The sequence below is a fragment of the Piliocolobus tephrosceles genome, chromosome 1, assembly GCF_002776525.5.
Source record: "Piliocolobus tephrosceles isolate RC106 chromosome 1, ASM277652v3, whole genome shotgun sequence".
NCBI classification, from domain to species: Eukaryota; Metazoa; Chordata; class Mammalia; order Primates; family Cercopithecidae; genus Piliocolobus; species Piliocolobus tephrosceles.
In genome coordinates, this window is record NC_045434.1 from 62,406,352 (window position 1) to 62,426,665 (window position 20,314).

The window sequence follows — 20,314 nt, forward strand, 5'->3', positions numbered from 1 at the left end:
GAGCCCCTGGGAATATGCAAAGTCCCCAGCACTAGAGGTGTCAGTCAAGAACAGGACTGGCAAGCATTCAAAGGCAGTTATGGGGAGGGGACAGGGGACTCAGTTGGAGGCTATTCCTTCCAACTCTGAGCTTCTATGGTTCCTGGAGTTCTGTGATAGTGGCAGAGAAGACTCAGTCAAAAACTTGTGGTTATGATTTGTTTAGTGTTCCCCCCACCCCGGAGGGTAGCTTTTTAGTGTATTATAATTACTGTGTAGGCCCCCCATCATCACTATCAAATAAGTACTTGTCATTACCCACAGAGTGATGAGCCAGAGGGACCCTGGGACTCTCCCCTCTCTGGGGCTCACTGTCTGAGGAGGGATGGGGCAGATGCAGGGGTGCCACTGTGAGATGGGACCAGTACCTGCAAGATCAATTGGTTGCCCCATCTCATGCCAAGTTGTCTTGGGGACACCCACCCACATACCTCCTCAGTCTTTTCAGCCCTGGTCCCCCTGGTGGGCCAGTGGACATGGTGTCATGGCTCCTGTCACTACTAGAACACCTGGGCAGAGGTGACACCACAGGGCCTTACTGTTCTGCCTCTAGGAATCAGATCCTGGCTCCCTTAGGAGCGGGACCACACAAAACCCACCAGGAGCCCGAGGCTACCTGATGAAGGGACAGCCTAGGTCAGCTGCAGGCTCCTGGAAGGACACCAGTCTAGAGACTAATCAACCCCTACTCACTGCCAAGGCTTTATCCATCGAAGAAAGGATTTTCCCCAGAAGTCTTTTTAATTTTTTTTTTTTTTTTCTAGGAGATTACTTCAGAATTCCTCCCGGGGTTCCTCCAGGACGCGGTCCTTCCCTCTCTGCCCTCCTCCAACTAGTTAAAAGGAGAGAGACAGAGAGTCAGCATAGACCAGCGTCACCCTCCTCCCTCCCGCACCTGGCCAGGGCAGGGATGGGATGAGGCTGGGAAGGGCCTCATCTCAGGCCCTTCCAGGGAGCTCAGTGTGAGGAAGATGTTGAGTTTCTAGGGTTCTCCTTCTAAAGGGCAGTGTGATTAACCTCTTGGGGTTCTAATGAAAGCCATGCACGAATACTCTCCCAACAAGAAACATATGTACAACAAGATTTTGCCTTCTGTTCTAGGGGAAAAGGGGGTGCCGTTAGACCCTCGAAGTCCATCTGTGAAGCGCCTAGGTTTAAAGGAGTCCGGGTTTCCTCCACTGCCACAGCCTGGGTGCGGGGAGAGGGCCCCTAGCCTCTCTCTGGAGATACAGGATGTCTCGGGCTCTACATCTGCCGGGCTCTAAAATGGGCGCTCGGGCCCCTCGGTCCCTGGGGGCTGCATCCGGAGGCTGGTGGAGGGAGAGCGGGCGGGGGGCAGCGCGGCTCCCGGTTGGTCTCCGCAGCCGGGGGAGGGCGAGCATGTGCGCTCGGGTAGGAGGGGGAGGCCGGCGCCTGGCACCGCACGGGGAAGGCGCGGGAGCGGACGCGCTGCCCACCCGCCGCAGACGCGCCCCCGCCGCCGCCCGGGCCCGAGGGCGGGGCCCCTCGCTGGGGCGGCCCCTCCCCGCCCCTCCCTCCCGGCCGCGGGCCTCCCCAGCCCGGCCGGCCCTCCCGCGGGCGGCACTCGGGCACCGGGCTCGCCGGGACCAGAGCCGCGAGCCCGCCAGCCGGCGCCATGGGCTGCGACGGCCGCGTGTCGGGGCTGCTCCGCCGCAACCTGCAGCCCACGCTCACCTACTGGAGCGTCTTCTTCAGCTTCGGCCTGTGCATCGCCTTCCTGGGGCCCACGCTGCTGGACCTGCGCTGCCAGACGCACAGCTCGCTGCCCCAGATCTCCTGGGTCTTCTTCTCGCAGCAGCTCTGCCTCCTGCTGGGCAGCGCCCTCGGGGGCGTCTTCAAGAGGACGTGAGTGCCGCACCCGTGCGCCCCCGCCCCGCGGCCCCCGGCACCCACCCTCGCCGGGCCGACCCTTCCCTCCTGCCCTGCGACCTGGCCTCTGCCCCAGCCCCGTGGGGCTGCCCGTCGCCCCCGCCTCCCGGCTGCGACCACCCCTCCCAGCTCCGCCTTGGCCGAAGAGCTGCCTCCCTTCCTCCCTCCCCCGCAGCTCTCCCTGGAAAACTCTCTCCAGAGACTGAAGGTGACTTCTGGCTTATTTATTTGTCATCACTTATCCCTGTGAGAGGATAAAACCAGTTCCCACCTGCTTCCCCCACCCACCGCCCCGTGGGGAGAGGAGTGATAGAGTTTGCAGAGGTGGGGAGGGTGCCCCTCTTACACAGCTCCTCTGGGGTTTATCAGTAGCCCCGGCTGCCGGGGGCGGGATTGGCAGTGAGGTGGAAGGATCCTGGGAGGGCCAGCTCTGTGGCGGTGCACGGTGCTGAAGGTGGCCTGCAGCTTGACTGATTCCCAGGGCCAGGCTCCACTGTAGGCAGCTCCACATCAGCTAACACAGGCTGTCCCTTCCCCCGGGTAGCCACGGAGTTGGTGGGTCCTGTGTAGCCCTCCTCCTGAGGCAGCCAGAACATGGTTCCCGCATTGGCCTCCGAGACACACAGAACCTCACCGTTAAGGCCAGGTTGGGAGGGGCAGGGCACTTTACCCATAGCTTGGTAAGGTGACACTCCAGCCTGGTGCCAAGGTTCCCCTCCACTCCCCACCCACCTCGTGCTACTCCTGCTTGGCCTCTGCCCCAGGACAGGGCTCTGGACTCTCCCTGGCACCACCCCCAGAAATCCCCCTTTGATACCATTGCAGCGCCTTATTCTCTCGACTTAAATTGAACAGGGCCACCTCCGGGGGCCCTTGTGGAACGACAGCAAGATTCACTCTTCCAGTGCAGCATGGAAAACAGAGACCCATAATAGAATAGGGAATAGATGACTTGCAAGCCAGAGGCTGTTGCGTGATTTCCCCAGTCCCCAGCTCCTGGCTGAGTGGTTTCCCAGATCCCATGGACTCAGTCGAGCAAGCAGCCGGCCTGGAGACAAAACCGCAGTTGGGCTATCCCAGAGAAACCCCTGGAGGGGCTGTAATGGGCTGTGCTCACGCCTAGAGGTGTTCGTGAGGGCAGGTGTTTCCATCCATCCACCTCACTTCCAGAGCTGGTGGAGGGAGCACAGGTGTCAGTACAGATGGACCCCACTTTAAGCCTTAAAAACATGACCAATTTTGGAAGTGATTATCCCCATTTTCCCCAGATCCTCTTGTAAACCAAATTATTCTCTTCTTAAAAAGCAAGTCTCCTTGTGTACACCAGTGTTTTGTGGGTGTGGTACAGGATTGGAATATACAGAAGATTCAGAAAATCTTAAGAAAAAGCTCAAGATTCATTCTGCCTAGAGGTTTAATTAGAAACTAAGGTAAAGTATCTGTGGCTAGCAGAGGTTTTTTGGTTTTAAGTACTTTGACTTACAAAAGCTCCTTTACCTAGAACTTTTAAAGAACACATGTAGTGCAAAGAACAGGAAGGGGAATGAGGATAATTTGAAATGACAGGTTGGCAGGGCAGGGTTTGTGAAACCAGCAGAGATGCACACCCACCCAGCTGGGCCATCTCTCCCTGGGTAGCTTGGTGTCTCCCTCAGCACTGCTTACCCAACAGGGGGCTCTGAACAGGCAGCAGAGAGAACCCTGCAGCAGGAACTGGCTCACAGAAGAGAAAAAAAATCATGGTAACAATGATAACTAACTTTATTCTGCACTTACTATGTGCCAGGCACTGTTCACAGTACTTCACATGTATCAGCCCATTTAATCTTCACAACCACCTTGCAAAGTAGTACTGTTATCTCCATTTTATGCATAAGGAAGTGGAGGCACAGAGAGGTTAAGAAACTTGGCCCACAGCACATGGTTGTTAAGAAGAGGCCTAGCCAGAATTTGAACACAGGTGTTGTCTCTAAAACAGATACTTAGGCAATGCCTCTTGTTTTGTGAGTAATCAGTGTAAACTCTGCGGATCAGGCACAGGTTTGGGATGAGTAGCCCTGAGGATGCTCATGGGCTGGGTGTTCCTGAGCTCTGACAACTTCTAGGAATGTAATGGTGACCCTCTGGGGCTTCCTGCTGAGATCTTTGGGGGGGTGGGGTAGATCCTATCAGTGGTTGAGGTTTGAATTCTGAACCTCAGTCCTCCCACCCCCAAGACAAAATGCCATGAAGAACTCTTGCCTTTGGTTAAGAGAAGAGCAGATATACAGTGGAAACAGAGGGATGTCCGGGGTGGCCTTGAGTGTAGACGACAGTCTCCCTCCGCCTCGCTGACTCTGGGCAGCGCTCATCACAGTCTCCCATCCCCCCAACAGAAGGTCCACCAGCCCTGCAACAAAGCTTTAAAGCTGGATTCCGTGGGACCATGTCTCAGTTAAAATGCAATACCCCTGCAAGCAAGTGCTTTGCAGCTTAAGTGATTACCAGCTAGCGCTCTCGCTTGGTTTATACTTGTGAGTGGGGGATTGCTTTAACAAATCTGTGAGAGCCAGCTGTTGCGGGGGAGTGGGGGAAAGTTTTGGATGACACATGGGAGAGGAGAGTGGGGGGCAGTGTCTTTCTCGTGGGTTCCTACTCAGGTCCTGCCTACTGCTGGGCCCAGACTGAGGGCGCAGGCTGAATGGGGCTTGTGGATGCCTCCATAGGGATGTACTTTGGGAGGACTACATGCGGAAGGTGGAGAGCCTTGGCTATTGGAGTGGGTGCGGGGGAAGACTTGAGCTCAGGGCAGCACCAACTTGCTCACTCTCTCAGAGAAAAACTAAAAGCCACCTGTTTGGCAAGGGTGTGTAGGTATGTGCTTTGTCAGGCAGGAAAGGGGAAGGGGTATTTAGATTAAAGGTTGGGATTTGTCCTGGTTTCTTGGGGGACCTGTCTAACCATCCTAGGCAGTTGGGAGACCCCTTTATCTCGGAGGCATCAGGGTAGGTAAACAACTTTCAGAGCTTCCCCAGGTTTCTCACAGCCTCACCTGAGCCTCTCCCCAGCCCATGCTCTCTTAACAGAGGGTTTGTCAGAGGATTTGTTGATTTCTTCCTCTCTTTGCCCTGTTCTCTTTCTCTTTTTCTCCCTCAAATTCCTTCTAATCTGCAAGTCCTACCCTGCCCCAGACCTAGCTATGACTCCCTCCTGGCCATTGCATCAAACCCTGTCTTCCATCCACTAGTTGTACAGGCCACCCCCGGACATGCTGGCCCCCTCCAGTCCCTGGAACACAGGACAAACCAGCTTCTCCCCCTGAGCTGGGCCCTGGTTGGTCTCCTATCCAGAAAGCCTCTGCCTCTCCCTCCAGCACCTTGTCTACCAATCAGCATGCAACAAACCTGTGCCAAAAGCCTACTGAGTGTCCAGCACCAGACATTGTCCTTGCTTTAAAAATCAGTCTCAACATGGGGCTGTCATATGGTCCCAACTCCCAAGTATGATTCCCCAAAGAACTGAAAATGTATGTCCACACACTAAACCTATACGTGAATGTTCATAGCAGCATTATTCATCCCAGTCAAAAAGTAGAAACAAACCAAATGTCCATCAGCGGATGGATAGACAAACAAAAATGTGGTGTATTCAGCCAGGTGTGGTGGTGGATGCCTTGTTGTTCCAGCTACCTGAGAGGCTAAGGTGGGATGCTCGCTTGAGTCCAGGAGTTCAAAGCCAGCCTGGGCAGCATAGTGAGACTCCAGTGTCAAAAGAAAACAAAACAAAAATGTGGTGTATTGGCCGGACGCGTTGGCTCACTCCTGTGATCCCAGCACTTTGGAAGGCTGAGGCAGGTAGATCACCTGAGGTCAGGAGTTTAAGACCAGCCTGGCCAACATGGTGAAACCCTGTCTCTACTAAAAAAAAAAAAAAACAACAACAACAACAACAAAAACACACACACACACACAAAAGTTAGCTAGGCATGGTGGTGCATGCCTGTAATCCCAGCTACTCAGGAGGTTGTGGCAGGAGAATCGCTGGAACCCAGGAGGCAGAGGTTGCAGTGAGCTGAGATTGTGCCATTACACTCAAGCTTGGGTGACAAGAGTGAAACTATGTCTCAAAAAAAGAAAAAAAAAGTGGTATATCCATGCAATGGAATATCACTCAGCCATAAAAAGGGATGAGATACTGACACATGCTATACCACAGATGATCTGGAAAACATTATGCTAAGTGAAAGAAGACCGACACAAGAGATCACATATTATATGATTTTATTTATGTAAAAGTTCAGAATAAGGAAATCTGCAGACACAGAAACTAAATTAGTAGTTGCCTGGGGCTAAGGGTAAGGTGTGGAGATGAATGGAGAGTGACTACTAATGAATATAAGATTTCTTTTTTCTTTTTATTTTTTGAGACATAGTCTTGTTCTGTTGCCCAAGCTGAAGTGAGGTGGCGCAATCTCCGTACACTGCAAACTCCGCCTCCCGGGTTCAAGCAATTCTCATGCCTCAGGCCTCCCCAGAAGCTGAGATTACAGGCATGTGCTGCCACACCCGGCTAATCTTTGTATTTTTAGTGGAGACAGGTTTCACCATGTTGGCCAGGCTGGTCTGGAACTCCTGACCTCAAGCAGTCCACCTCCCTTGGCCTCCCAAAGTGCTGGGATTACAGGTGTGAGCCACTGCGCCCAGCCTGGATATAAGATCTCTTTTTGGGGTGATAGAAATGCTCTAAAGGTAGATTGTAGTGATGGTTTTACAACTCCAAATATTCTAAAAACCATTAAATTGTATGCTTAAATATGTGAATTTTATAGTATGTAATTTATATGTCAATTTTTTTAAGTGAAAAAAACCTCAAAGCCAGGTTTGGTGGCTCACACCTGTAATTCCAGCACTTTGGGAGGCCAAGGTGGGAGGATCACTTGAGGGCAGGAGTTCAAGACCAGCCTGGGCAACAAAGTGAGACCTTGTCTCTAAAAAATTTTTTAAATTAGCTGGGCATGGTGGTGCACACCTGTAGTCCCAGCTACTCAGGAGGCGGAAGTGGGAGGGTCACTTGAGCCTGGAGGTTGAGGCTGCAGTGAGCCGTGACTACACCACTGGGCTCCCACCTGAGCAATGGAACGAGATCCTATCTCAAAAACCAAAATAAAAAATCTCAGAACTTATCCCACCCATTAATTCACTCATTCAACAAATACCTCTTGAGCTGGATCCTGTTTTAAGGGTGAATACAACAGACAAAGTAAAAGTCACTGCACTCATGGAGCCCACACTCTAGAGAATTTTACATTGTGAAATGAAGGCAATCAAGCAGGGTAGCATGGAGAGTGGTACATTTTGGGGGCTACTTAGCTAGGTGCTCAAGGAAGCCCTTTCTGGGGAGGTGATATTAAAGCTGGCTCTTGCGTGACAGGAGAGAGCCAGGCATGCAAAGAAATTGAGGGAGAGGTGTTCCAAGTGAACAGACTGCAAGTTCAAGCTCAACCAACATCTAAGGAGCACGCCCTGTGTGCCCAGCACCAAGGTGGGCCCCAGGGGATGCTGTCATGCACAAGTTACAGCTCCCAACCTCAGAGTCTAACAGGGTGGCCCTGCCATAGCTTGGAATCTCCCCAAAGACCAGTTTGTCTGCCCCTCCCTTTGGATCTCTCCAGCTTTAACATGGGGTCTTGAACAACTGGGGTATCAGTGTGAAGGCTGGGGTGACCAAGTTTGAGGGGGGCCTTTTTACCCCTGGCCTTACCCTCAGTCTCAGCTGCCCCTTCCCCATCAGCCTGGCCTGAGACAGAGTCACCAGCCTGCCCTAGCTCCCAGGGGGACTCTTGTCACCTGGTTTCTTGTCCTAGGTCCCCAAACCATCTCCTTCTGGGCTGTTGCCCCTTTGGGTGTGGATAAGGGCTAGGGACACTTCCATCTGTGACCCTTCCACAGTTCTGCTCTCTGCACCTCTCCCCTGGTCCTTTGAGGAAGGAGATTATCCAGGCTAGGAGGGGAGAGGCAGGAGGAAGATATCCTGAGCATCCCTGCTGGGCAGAGGGATCACCTGGGACAAAAATGTGAAGAGAATGTCAGTGCCATCAGGCCCTACCCAGGGTGGCATGGGGGATGGGCCTCAGCAGCATTCTTCCCCACCCCTGGGGTGGCAGGCAGGAGTGGGCTGCCTGGCATCTTACTTCTCAGGACCTTCCCCTGTTTCGGAGCCAACCATTCCCTCCTCTTTTCACAGAACCAGGAGGGCAAGAACAGGTGCCCAAGGCAGAGCCAGGTCAAAGTGATCATGTGTCCCCTGTGGGTAAGGCAGAGCATGGGGCTGAAGGGGGTAGCAGCAGCTCAAGGTCACCTAGCAAGAGGGGCTGGGCAGGCGACTCCAGCAGAGCCACAGCTCACCTGGGGAGATCTGGCTCCCCTCCTCTTCCCTCTCCCACTTAGACCTTCTATGTGGAGCCATTAATAAGTAACTTGGTCATTTCTGAGACCTCCTGAAGTAGGTTTTCCAGACTGTCCAGGCTATTTCTTGGGTCTCTCTGGGCCTTAGGGAAAGTGAGGCTCTTTCTCTAATTGGCCTGAATTAACCTGTGAGCCCAGGACCAGGGGAGGGAAGATCAATGCCACTCTGCCACTCTGCTGGCTTTGCCTGGGTTGGGAGCCAAGACTTTGGATCCTGGCTTAGTTCTACTGCTCTCTTTTCCCCTATCTGGGCCTCAGTTTTCTGATCTGTAAAATGAGGGACAGGACTCATGTCATTGCTGCCACCTTAGCTGGGATGCTGCCCAGGGTGGGGAGTTAGTGGGACAGGGGACAGGGGGCAGGAGCAGGGGTACCTCCCTCCAACAGTTCCTGGGCCAGCCTCCCAGGGTTACCTTAAAGGGCATTGCAGCAGGAATAGGGGCAGGCCTGGGAGAGTAGAATCTGGGAGCTGGCACTGGTCTCTGTACCCTGTCAGCTCAGTGCAGTTCTCTGAGCTCAACATTGCTCTTTGGGGAAGTCAGGGCCAGCAGGGAGGCAGTGAGCACCTGGGAGGGGTGGCAGGTGGCCAGGGGAAAAATCCCAGAGAGTGACAGAGGAGGATGAAATGTCATATCACATGGAGTCCTCCTGGCAGCCTCAGCCTCATGCAGAGCTTGTTATCCCCATTTTACAGCAGAGGAAAGTGAGGCTCAGAGGGGCCCAGCATAAGTGGCTTGCCCAAGCCACACGACTGGGAAATGGCCGAGGTGGGCCTAGAACCCAGTATTCTGATTCCAGATCCCACTCCATCCTGGATACCAAAACTGTTTTGACGTGGTTATTCCCTAATTTTTAATGATCCACATTCCTAGAAGGGGCTATTGACCAAGCCATTTAAAACAGGCAATAAATGTATTTCAGTCTGGCTCTGGGATGTGTCTGGAACTTCCTTTTCCTTGGCAACAGCATATCATTCTAAAGAAATTTGTTCAGGCTGATGTTTGGAATGCCCAGGCACAGCCCTGTGGAAGCATCTGGGGAGGGTGGGCAGCCTGGGATCTACAGACAAGATTTCCTGTGGTACAGATGTCCCCATTTATTGGGAACAGGTCTCCATCGCCCTAACCTCTAGGCCTATCAAGCTAAAATCACAGCCCAGGAAGATGCAGGGAGGGGATTTCCCAGGCGTGGTTCTCTCCAGCCTCCCTTTTCCGTCTTTTCTCTCTTTATTCCTCCCTCCTGCCTGTGGCTGAGCCTGGGACAGACCATGTCCCCAGTGGGCACCTAGTGTCCTTCTCAAGAATGACAGGTGAGATGAGACAAAGAGCAGCAAACAGGACAGAGATGAGACCTGGACAGGGCTTCCTGACCCCTTCCAGTCCTTCCTGACCCCTTCCCCTTTTCCCGATCCCCCACTGTGCACCTGGCACCTTCCTGGCAACCCATCCCTACATGATTCTTTCTCTGCCTCTATCTCTGTCACCCCTATCAGATAAACTAGCAAAACTCCCACATCGGCCTCCCAGCAGTGCCTAGTCCCTTCTACCAGGCCATCCTGTGTGGGGTGGCAAGACAAGCATTCCCCAAGCACTGCGCCAGTCACTAGCCATGTCCAGGAACCTGGGTTGAGCATCTGCAGGGCCGAACTTGGGGCCAGGCATGGCTTCCACAATGAACAGGCGGAGGCAGATGCCTGGGGAAGCTGGTGGTGGAGCCAGCAGTGACGCTCGCGAGCGTGTGGAGCTCTGCTAACCCCCGCAGAGGGGTGTTAGAGGCGCATGTTCTAGAGACTGCAGCTGCTCTCCAGTGCTTCCTAGCCCTGCCATTCAACGCTCTGCAGAATCTGGCCTCCTATTCTCAGCTGGCGCTCCCCTCTCCAGCCTGGCTGGGTCTGTGGCTCCCTCCCCTCCCCTCCTGCATTTGCACCTTCTGAGTGGAGCCATTAGTGAGTAACTCGGTCACATACCCATACACATGCACCCACATGTGCACACACACACTCCTCCCTGGAAAAGCAGCATAGCATAGGGACTATCAAGCCAGAAGACCTTGGTGAGAGTTCAGGCTCTGTCTGCTGCTATCTTAGCCTTTCTCAGCCCAAGTTTACTCACGGGTCAAACAGGCACAACGACAAAGCCTGCCTCACGGCCTTGTCATATGCACCAAATGACAAACGTTAGCAGTTGTCAGCAGACCACAGTAGCACTCGCTGTTATCCTGGTTTCCTTTCCCATACCTCTGCGCAGCCCCTGCCCATATCAGTTCACTGATCCCAGATCCCGTTCCCCTCAGGACTTTGCTGCAGGATGCATGATTTCACCACTTCCCTGCAGGACTGAAAGGCAATAATGATAATGGGCTAGTTCTTCAAGAGAGTTTTTGCACTTGCCTTGGGGCATCCCTGCTTACCACAAAGTGATGAGTGAGGTGGTAGAAATGTCATGTCCTGGTACTGGCGTCAGCGGGGGGACCTCTGAGAGTGCAGACAGGTGACCCTCTTGCTATTCCTGAAGTCAGACCACTCAGGAGGCTGCCTAGTCTGTCTTGTCCAGGGAAAGGGAGGGGAAAGAGAGAGAACTATGATGAGCAGCCTGCTGTTTCATCAGCCGCATGGTGTGTGTTAGCATTGCCTGCCCATGACGCACTCTCCCTCCATCTCCTTCTAACAGCTGGCCTTGAGGTTGGTCCCCTTCCCCTCCCCCATGAGTTCTGAGTTGGGAACACACTGGGGTCATGACTGTCATGATCGGTAATCTCCCCAGCAGATCAGCCTGGAAACAAGAAAAAAAGAAAATAATGAACTGCTGCTATCAGCAGAGCCGTTCTGATAGAGGATTTAATCAAAGATGGGGCAAGATGAGATGGCTTAGGACCAAGGCCAAGAGCCAAGGGGGTCGGGGCAGAAGCTCTGGAAAGACAGCCTGAGGCCCTCCCCTTTTTTTTTTCAGTGTGAAACTCCGAGAGGCCTTTCCCCCTCCGTCTCTCAGCTCCCACCTTTCCAGGTCCAGCAGCCACAGTGGAGGCTGATGCAGGGGCTCTCTCACTTTTCATAATCTGCGAAAGTTCCTCTACAACCTCCAGAACCTTCCTGCTGCCCAATCTCTCCTCTCTGACATTAGACTTTCAGACTGGTCTCAGAAAGTACAAGTCTTAATCCTTTCTCTGAGAGTCTGGTTATTGGGCAGAGTATCCTAAAAAAGACCTTGACAGAGCCTGAGACACTCCATCCATTCATTCACTCATTCATTCACTCACTGGTAGGGTAGCAGCCCTCCCCCTGCCTCCTGTGGGCTTTTCTATTATCTGAAGAAGGGGAAGATCAACACGGTCACCTCTCAGTGGGGATGGCCGCAGTGCCTCCTTTCCCCACGTCTGCACATTTGCCAGGCACAGAGCCTGAGACCTCTGCCTGCTACAGGGGCCACAAAATCACCTGAATACCTGGGCTGTGGGCGCTGGTGCGGGTGGCTCAGGCCGGGTGCCTGTGAAGTAATGACTGCCTCACTATTCCTGTGTGGGGGGGGGGGGGCACAGGGCAGCCAGTGCCAATTCCTGCACAGGAGGAAATGCCCAGCTCAGGGACTTCTGGGCTCAGGTTCCATCCGGGTCCCACCTGCGGTTGCATGCCTGTGGCACAGGTCTCTTGAGATGCTCAAAGCAGGTTCCCTGTAAAGGGTGGGAAATATTTTTGCATTTAATTACTTTTAAGTAAACCATTTAGGGTTTAAGGAAATAACAAAAAGTGTTTGTCAATAGAATAATAGTGGCTAGGCTTTGTGAAGTGTCCTGCAGCCACCTTGTGAGGTAGATTGTTATCTGAGCAGACGTTGACAACTTGCCCACAGCTAACAAGCGAGCAGCTTCTTCCTCAGCTCTCTTGCTTTTCTGCCAGAGGGGGAGAAATGTCTTGGCTGCCCAGACCACCCAGTGAATGGAGGAGAAGCAGGAGGGGATGCTTCCAGCCCCCTCCCCTGACATCACCCTTCCCTCCTGCAGCCTGGCCCAGTCACTATGGGCCCTGTTCACCTCCTCTCTGGCCATCTCCCTGGTGTTTGCCGTCATCCCCTTCTGCCACGATGTGACGGTGCTGGCCTCAGTCATGGCGCTGGCGGGCTTGGCCATGGGCTGCATCGACACCGTGGCCAACATGCAGCTGGTGAGGATGTACCAGAAGGACTCGGCCGTCTTCCTCCAGGTGAGCCCGGCCAGCAGGCACAGGACTGGGAGCTGGGGAGGGTGTGGGAGCTCTCTAGGCCCCCTCAGTCTCTCTCAGCCTCCTCCCCCAGGGAGCCACTTACCAACAGGGTTAGTAAGTTCTGGACTCCCATCTCTAAAGCAGAGCAGTGATCCCTGCCCTCACTGCAGGGTGTCCCAGGAGCCTCAGCGCTCAGGAAAGAAAACTCTTTGTGAACTGGAAAGAGGGTATGACTCAGGGCTTGCCTCCCCTCTCCTTCCCCTCCTTCCCTCTCTCTCCTTTCTTCTTCCTTCTCCCCCCAGGATTCAGCCAGTCCTTCCCTTTTTGTGCCCCCTTCCCTTTAGAGTGTTAGCTGGTGGATGCTACCATGGGGATCAGTCCCAGCTGCGGATTGACAGAGATGGGGAGGGAACTGGGCACTGTCACCCGAGGCATCCCAGGCCGGCAGCGTGGTTGAGAGAGGAGTGTCACTCCTCACCTCTCCTCGCCTTTCCTGCTTCCTACCCCCATGGCTCCCTACTCCAGGGCTGGGCAGCAGGCCTCAGATGGGGCAGAGGGTGGGATTGGGGGAGGGGGCTCAGTGTGGGTACTCTGGGCTGGAGGCCAGGCCACTGCTTCCCTGGGCTGAAGACTGAGCCACGCCCCCACCCGCCACCTCTCCTCTGTCCCCAGGTGCTCCATTTCTTTGTGGGCTTTGGCGCTCTGCTGAGCCCCCTTATTGCTGACCCTTTCCTGTCTGAGGCCAACTGCTTGCCTGCCAATAGCACAGCCAACACCACCTCCCGAGGCCACCTGTTCCACGTCTCCAGGGTGCTGGCCCAGCACCACGTAGAGGCCAAGCCTTGGTCCAATCAGACGTTCCCGGGGCTGACTCCAAAGGATGGAGCAGGGACCCGAGTGTCCTATGCCTTCTGGATCATGGCCCTCATCAATGTGAGTGTCCCTGGGGCGGGCCGGGTAGGGAGCTAGTGGACAGTCCACACATCCCAGTCCACCCCACACCCAGTGCAGATTCTTCAGATGCTGAGAAGTGTGCTGGGGCTGAGGTGTGCATCCCAGAGGCAGGAGGATGGGAGGACTAATCCTTCCCGGGATCCCCCACACTACTCCACCTGTGATTGCAGTTCTCAGGGAAGGTAAAACAATGAGCAGGCTGAGCGCAGTGAAAATCAGGGTCAACTGTCCAATTACCTGAGGCTCTGTGGGAAACTAGTTTTTTTCTCCAAGGCCAGATGAAGTGGGCCCTGGACAGACCCTGGCAGGAAGTGGCAGGTTTTTCTCTGGGGCCTTTCATCGATGGTGGGATTCTCTTGTACCCTGCTGTCAGGGGCTCTGTGGAGGCCAGGGGACAGACAAGATGGCCTCTGAAGGGCCCTGCCTGCCAAGGCAGCCTGTGGTGGGAACAGTGAGAGGCCACTTCGCTCCATGACTGCGGCAGATACCGAGGCCCGCTTTGTACACCCCTGCCAAGTCAGCACTGACTCAGGCCTCTGGCTGGAAACCTCCTCTGATGCTCTGCAAACCTAAGCTGGGATCTCCCACGTTAGCCCATACTGGAGCCAGAGCATCAGGTGGGGAGACCCTCTACCCACATCCGCCTGGCTTGGGGAGGACAGTCGGGAACACCAGAGAAGCCCTGGCTCCTGGGCTGGGGGTGGGAAGCACTCTAGTGGCCACTGTCCTGGCTGTGGGGTGGAGGCACCGTGCTGCTTGTCATGGTGGCTTAGAGCCTCTCTTTGCAGTGGGTGGACTTCTCAGCTCTCCTGGGGCAGGTGGGCTGGACTCAGGCACTAGAGCAGTGGCCCAGCTGCTGCTGAGCCTCAGAATATGCCACACACATAGCACTGAAGGGAGCCTTTGAGACCACCATTCCAGTGAGCAGCAGGGCAGGGGTGGGGCTGTCATGCCATCACCAACTCAAAGCCCTGACAAGGGACTGGTAGGGGGCTGAGCCCAGCTGGAAGCCCTGACCCTCAGCATAGACCATCTACTGGCTGCCCCCTCATCACCGGTCCTTTTCCTTCCTTTCCTCTGTAGATTTCCTTTCCCTGGTCGGAATCTCCTCTGGGGGCTCTCATAAACGCACCCTCTCCCTCTGCTCCTTCCCTTTCCAGCCCATGCCCATCCAGTGCTTCCAGGAGGGCCCTGTGAAGGGAAGGAGCAGTGTCAGTAGAACCTCTAGGCTGGGACTCCCAGACCAGGAAGCCGGAAGGTCCGGCTTAAGCCCGAGGTTTGTTCTCTCTTGCCCCACGAGGTGCAGACTGGAGGGACTTTGTTTGCTGCAGGATTTCCGGACTTTTTCTGTTGGTTTGTGTCTGAAAATAAACAGTCCAGCACAGAGGAAGATGGGGCTGTGCATATACTCATGAGGGTGCACACGCACACACACATGCACACCCCACCTGTCCTTCTCTGACTTAAGGTGGGGCTGCCTTCCCTGAATGGAATTCGTATAACATCAGGCGTGTTCCTGCCAGCAATGCCAGCCAATCCTCTGTGAAGCCCTTCCCAGCACCCACCTCCCTGGAAAGCCCCACCTGAGGGATCACGCCTCTTGTACAGCTGTTTCCCCTTGGCCTTCACTCAGGCACTCTGCCACTACAGGCCTCTGTGGGTGGGTTTCCTGTTTCCCCCCTCACACTGGAGGGAGGGCTGTGTCTCCTCCATTAGGGCTCAGCAGGGGCTGTTCTCTCCCCACTCAGGCCTGACTGCCAGGGGCCACATCTGACCTTGACGTCTTTTTGAGTGTGCAGAAAGGCTCCCAAGGTCACCATAGGGAGGTGCCAACACAGAGGTGGTTTTTGTCTTTCACTCCTGTTAGGTGACTTTGGGAAATACTGGTGAGAGCCAGCCTGCCTCCAGGGGCAGGGAAGGGCTCCCCTAGAACAGCACCAGACAAGGGCTGGCAGTCTGCCGGTCTTCCATCTCTACCCTGCCGGCCTCTCCCATGGGCCGGGCAGACCCCAGTAGCTGGGCGCTCTCACCAGCCTCTAGGAGACATCCGCAGCTGCCTGGGCTTCCTCTCTTTCCTAAGCAAAAGGAACTGGGCTGAAGCTGCAGCAGGAAGGGCAGTAGTTAGACTTGAAGTGGTACTTCCTGGCAGCCAGGGTGGTGAGACACAGGCAGGGGCCTCTGAGGGAGGTGGTGGAGGCTTCCCCAGGCAACCTCAGAAGCAGGAGCCATTTCCCACTGCTCTGAAGGAGTTCTGATTTAGCACAAATAGCAGCAGACGAACATTGGGCTTATGTGTATGGGCTGCTCGTAAACATGCATTTTTCAATCAAAAGGAGACCACGTTTTTGTTTTCAAGCCCCTGAGGAGAGCCTCTGTGCCCTGCTGGGATAGACATCACCAAGGCGGCTCCTCAGGTGGAGACAGCACTGGAAGAATCAGGATGCCAGGCTCTGTTCTGGCTTTGCCCTGAGTCCACTGTGTGACCAGGGCAGTCTCTCAGTCTCTAGTTTATCCCTCGGATCTCTTCCAGTTCTAACAGGTTATGACGAAGTGATAACATCCCCCAGCATATTTTGTGGAGATGTGATGCCAAAAGCAAAGCTGCTTTGTAAAGCATCATGTGACCCGCCAGCATGAAGGAGTGTGAGGTGTGACGCTCCAGCAGGCTCACCCCCAGCACCTCTCCTGGGCCAGCAGAGAGTTTGAGTCTAAGCTTTGCATGTGACAAATACCTGTCTTGTCAGGGAAGTGAGTATGTTAATGAGGCAGGAATTACACCAAGCCTCCCCACTCCTACCTTGGTCAAGGCACCTGGCTTCTTAGGTAGGGATGGCTCAGCTCTTAGCTGGGCACCCTTGGAAAAGAGCTGTCTTCTCCTAGGACTATGCACATGCAGTGTGTGCAGAGGTCAGGCGTGGGAAGGGGGAGCCTCAGGGTAGGGCTCTCCTGACCCTCTGCCTGCTCGCCAGCTTCCAGTGCCCATGGCTGTGCTGATGCTGCTGTCCAAGGAGCGGCTGCTGACCTGCTGCCCCCAGAGGAGGCCCCTGCTTCTGTCTGCTGATGAGCTTGCCTTGGAGACACAGCCTCCTGAGAAGGAAGATGCCTCCTCACTGCCCCCAAAGTTTCAGTCACACCCAGGTAGGGGCTAAGACGAATTTGCATCCTCACAGCCTCATGTTGAGGCCTCCTTGGTAATCCCTCTGCCAGGGAGAGTGAATCTAGATCACAGGTGATTTTTTTTTTTTTTTTTTTGAGATAGAGTTTCACTCTCATCACCCAGGCTGGAGTATAGTGGTATGATCTTGGCTCACTGCAACCTCCGCCTCCCAGGTTCAAGCGATTCTCCTACCTCAGCCTCCCAAGTAGCAGGGATTACAGTTGCATGTCACCACACCTGGCTAATTTTTGTGTTTTTAAAGTAGAGATGGAGTTTCACCCCGTTGGCCAGGATGGTCTCGAACTCCTGACCTCAGGTGATCCATCTGCCTCAGCCTCCCAAAGTGCTGGGATTACAGGTGTGAGCCACCATGCATGGCCACAGGTGATAGTCTTTTTTTTTTTTTTTTTTTTTTTTTTTCTTTTTATGGTGCAACCTGGCCAAGAGAATGAGGAAGGCAAGCTTCTGGCTCCACCCTCCATTCTGCTCAGCCTTGCCTTTTGTTATGTTGGGCAAGTCACCTGACCTCTCTGAGCCTTGCTTCCACCAAGACTGGGAGATGGACAGGGGTTGTCCCTAACAGAAAGGTAGTGAAAGTGGAGGTAGTAAGTGGGCCCCATCCTGCAGGGCTCTTCTGACTGCCAGCCACAGCCCTGGGACGTGCAGAGGGAGGGAGCAGAAGCTGAGACTCACCCCTGTTTTTCCTGTGCCTTCTGCAGGGCATGAGGACCTGTTCAGCTGCTGCCAAAGGAAGAACCTCAGAGGAGCCCCTTATTCCTTCTTTGCCATCCACATCACAGCCGCCCTGGTCCTGTTCATGACGGATGGGTTGACGGTGAGCCTGCCTCAGAGGGCGCCCCCTACTGGGGGACTCTTCACCCCAAGACTCCAGTCTGGGAAAGGCAAGAGAAAGAGAGGAGCATGAAGGTTTCCTGGAGACCTCTCCTGGAGTACAGTTGATTCAAAAATTTAATCTAAAGCCCTAGGGAGACTGACTCCAGAATCAGTCACAGTGCGTTGGTACTATGGGCTTCTGTCTTGGCCAATCGTTTTTTATTTTTGTTAGTGCTATAGGTAGGGGCCTAACTGGTTTGTTGTCAAGGACAGGCTACCTGCATTTTTTAAAGGGGTGGTGCCCTATTCCCCAATTAGAGGTCATGCTATATAAACGCTAGGGCACTTTGCTTCCTGGAATACATTACAAACCTGGGTGTCTTGAGCCAGTGTTGTAAACAAGCTTCAGGTGGAATTTAGGCCCAGCTGTTCATTCCACTAGTGACCTCTGTTACGTTAGTCAGCACCTTTTTCCAGAAACTTCTTAGAATTATATTAGGGCAGTCGTAAATGGCTGACCAACTGATTGCCATATGATGGCCTCTCCAGAGAAAAAGCCCCAAGAACTTAGATGACCTGATGGAAAGTACTCGTGCCAGTACTGGTTGGCTTCTAGCACTTGGTGTGACCTTGGGCAAGTCACTTCCGTCTACTTTCTCATCTGTAAAACCAGATGCTTGCACACACCTTTTTTTTTTTTTTTTTTAAAGTGGTGTTCTACTCTGGTTGAAGTGGGGAGCAGTGCCTGTCTGCCCAGGCCCTGCGGGCACTCCCATGGAGATCCAGAGCCACCTCTCTGGAACCCCTAGGTCTCCGCGGTGCAGTCTGTAAGCTAAGGCACCCCAGGTTCTGTCCTCAACCTTGGCAAAGTGTGCTCTGTGGCCTTGGCTTAAAGCCCAGCACTGGCTGAGCCGCTGGGAGAGGGAACAGGCAGTCCTCCCTCTGCCCTCACCGCACCTGCCCAGCCTGGGCTCCCTTTGTGAGAGTCGTTGTCTGGCTGGGCTGCAGGTGTGCTCAGCGGCACCCGGTCTCTCCACAGGGTGCCTATTCTGCCTTCGTGTACAGCTATGCCGTGGAGAAGCCCCTGTCTGTGGGACACAAGGTGGCTGGCTACCTCCCCAGCCTCTTCTGGGGCTTTATCACCCTGGGCCGGCTCCTCTCCATTCCCATCTCCTCAAGAATGAAGCCGGCCACCATGGTTTTCATCAACGTGGTAAGCAGCTGAATAGCCTCCTCTCACTTCCCCTCCTGGCCCTACCCGAGGCCTGCACTCTGCCAGCAGGATGGGAACTCGGGAGTAGAGGGAAGACAGGAGAGAGAGGATGATGAGGAAGGGGTGGGAGCCTAGGAGGCGGAGCCTACCTGTGTGACCACGAAAAGTCTCTTCCCCTCGCTGGGCCTCTGATCTTATACCATTAAAACATGAAAGGTCTGAAGGAGGTGCTGGCTGCAGTGTGTGGAGCCCCTCCCAGCTGACAACCGGCCACGAGGATGAGGAAAGCCAGTGCTGGCCCTGGTCCTCCTGGGTTTACCTTGGTGCCCAGCTGCTCAGAGCCCTCCAGTCAGTGGAAAGCTGCGGAGGCCAGGGATCCTGCAGCCTTCGGAGTCACCACCTCTGGGCTGGGGCCTGGGGATTTGCATTCTGTAGCTCTCCTAGGGGATTCTTTTTTTTTTTGAGATAGAGTCTCACTCTGTCACCCAGGCTAGAGCTCAGTGGTATAATCTCAGCTCACTGCGACCTCTGTCTCCCAAGTTCAAGTGATTCTCCTGCCTCAGCCTCCCAAGTAGCTAGGATTACAGGAGCCTACCACCATGCCTGGCTAATTTTTGTATTTTTAGTGGTGATGGGGTTTCACCATGTTAGCCAGACTGGTCTTGAACTCCTGACCTCTCAAGTGATCCACCCGCCTTGGCCTCCCAAAGTGCTGGGATTACAGGAGTAAGCCACTCTACCCAGCCCTAAGTGATTCTTAAGTAGGCAGAAGGGCATGGAGGATGGCCTTCAAGGAACCGATCTGCCTGGGAGGCAGGAGGTCTGGGCCTGAGCAGTGGGTTAAGACTCTTGCCTTGGTGTCCATCCACATCACCATCCATGACACAGGGGTCCACATTACAGACGCCTGCCAAACCGTCTAGTCCAACCTCCCATCAGGCTTGAGCCACCTCTATAACATCCCTTCCAAGGGGTCCGCTGTCTGCTTAAACACCTCCGGTAACTGTAATTCACTACCTTTCCAAGTAGCCCAAGGAGGGTACTAAGCCCAGGAAAGAAAGCATTTCCTTGGTTGAATTTCTAGCAGAGAGGGGGTTTGGACATAATGTTGCAGTTTCAGAGACAAAGATCATGATCCCTGAGAAAGGCCTTTGGATTTGACCTTGTGCCAGTTGACCCTCAAGAAAGAAATTTCAGTTCCATGTAGATGGGAGGTGGGTGGGTAAACCCAAACTCAGGAGGTTGAGGGTGAGAGGGAGATGAGCAGTGGAGGAATTTGCATTTCTCTTTGTCAATATTTTTGAGTTGAAGGGAGTTGTGTTCTGCAGGACTCGGGGTGGCATGGGCCTGTTTATAGTAGAGGATGAAGGGAGGACACCTATTAGGAAGAGGAGTCTGTGAAAATACCATTGTGGGAGAGTAACTGAATGAGGAGGGCCCTGACAGAGGGGAGGTGGGATGGAGAGTGGGAGTGGAGGAAGCGCTAAGCTCAGCAAGGAGGAAGGTCCCTGTCCATGGAGCTGGGGCAAAACAATGTCAAAGGGGAAAGGTTCCAGAAGAAGAAGGGCACAGACATGGTGGCCAGCCCT

General features: G+C 54.2%; 1 protein-coding gene across 2 annotated transcripts in view; it reads left to right on the top strand.

Moving 5' to 3' along the window:
• Window positions 1–1,625: 1,625 nt before the first annotated feature.
• Window positions 1,626–20,314, top strand: part of MFSD4A (major facilitator superfamily domain containing 4A) — a 33,812-nt gene continuing 15,123 nt past the window's right edge. The window contains exons 1-6 of one of the 2 annotated variants that reach the window (XM_023186949.2): window positions 1,626–1,905; window positions 12,369–12,567; window positions 13,240–13,500; window positions 16,491–16,659; window positions 17,398–17,513; window positions 18,552–18,725. In XM_023186949.2, the coding sequence (XP_023042717.1) occupies window positions 1,676–1,905; window positions 12,369–12,567; window positions 13,240–13,500; window positions 16,491–16,659; window positions 17,398–17,513; window positions 18,552–18,725 (1,149 nt within the window). In that variant the 5' untranslated portion in view covers window positions 1,626–1,675. The remainder of the gene's footprint in view (window positions 1,906–12,368; window positions 12,568–13,239; window positions 13,501–16,490; window positions 16,660–17,397; window positions 17,514–18,551; window positions 18,726–20,314) is intronic. The other variant, XM_023186950.1, reaches the window with a different exon arrangement.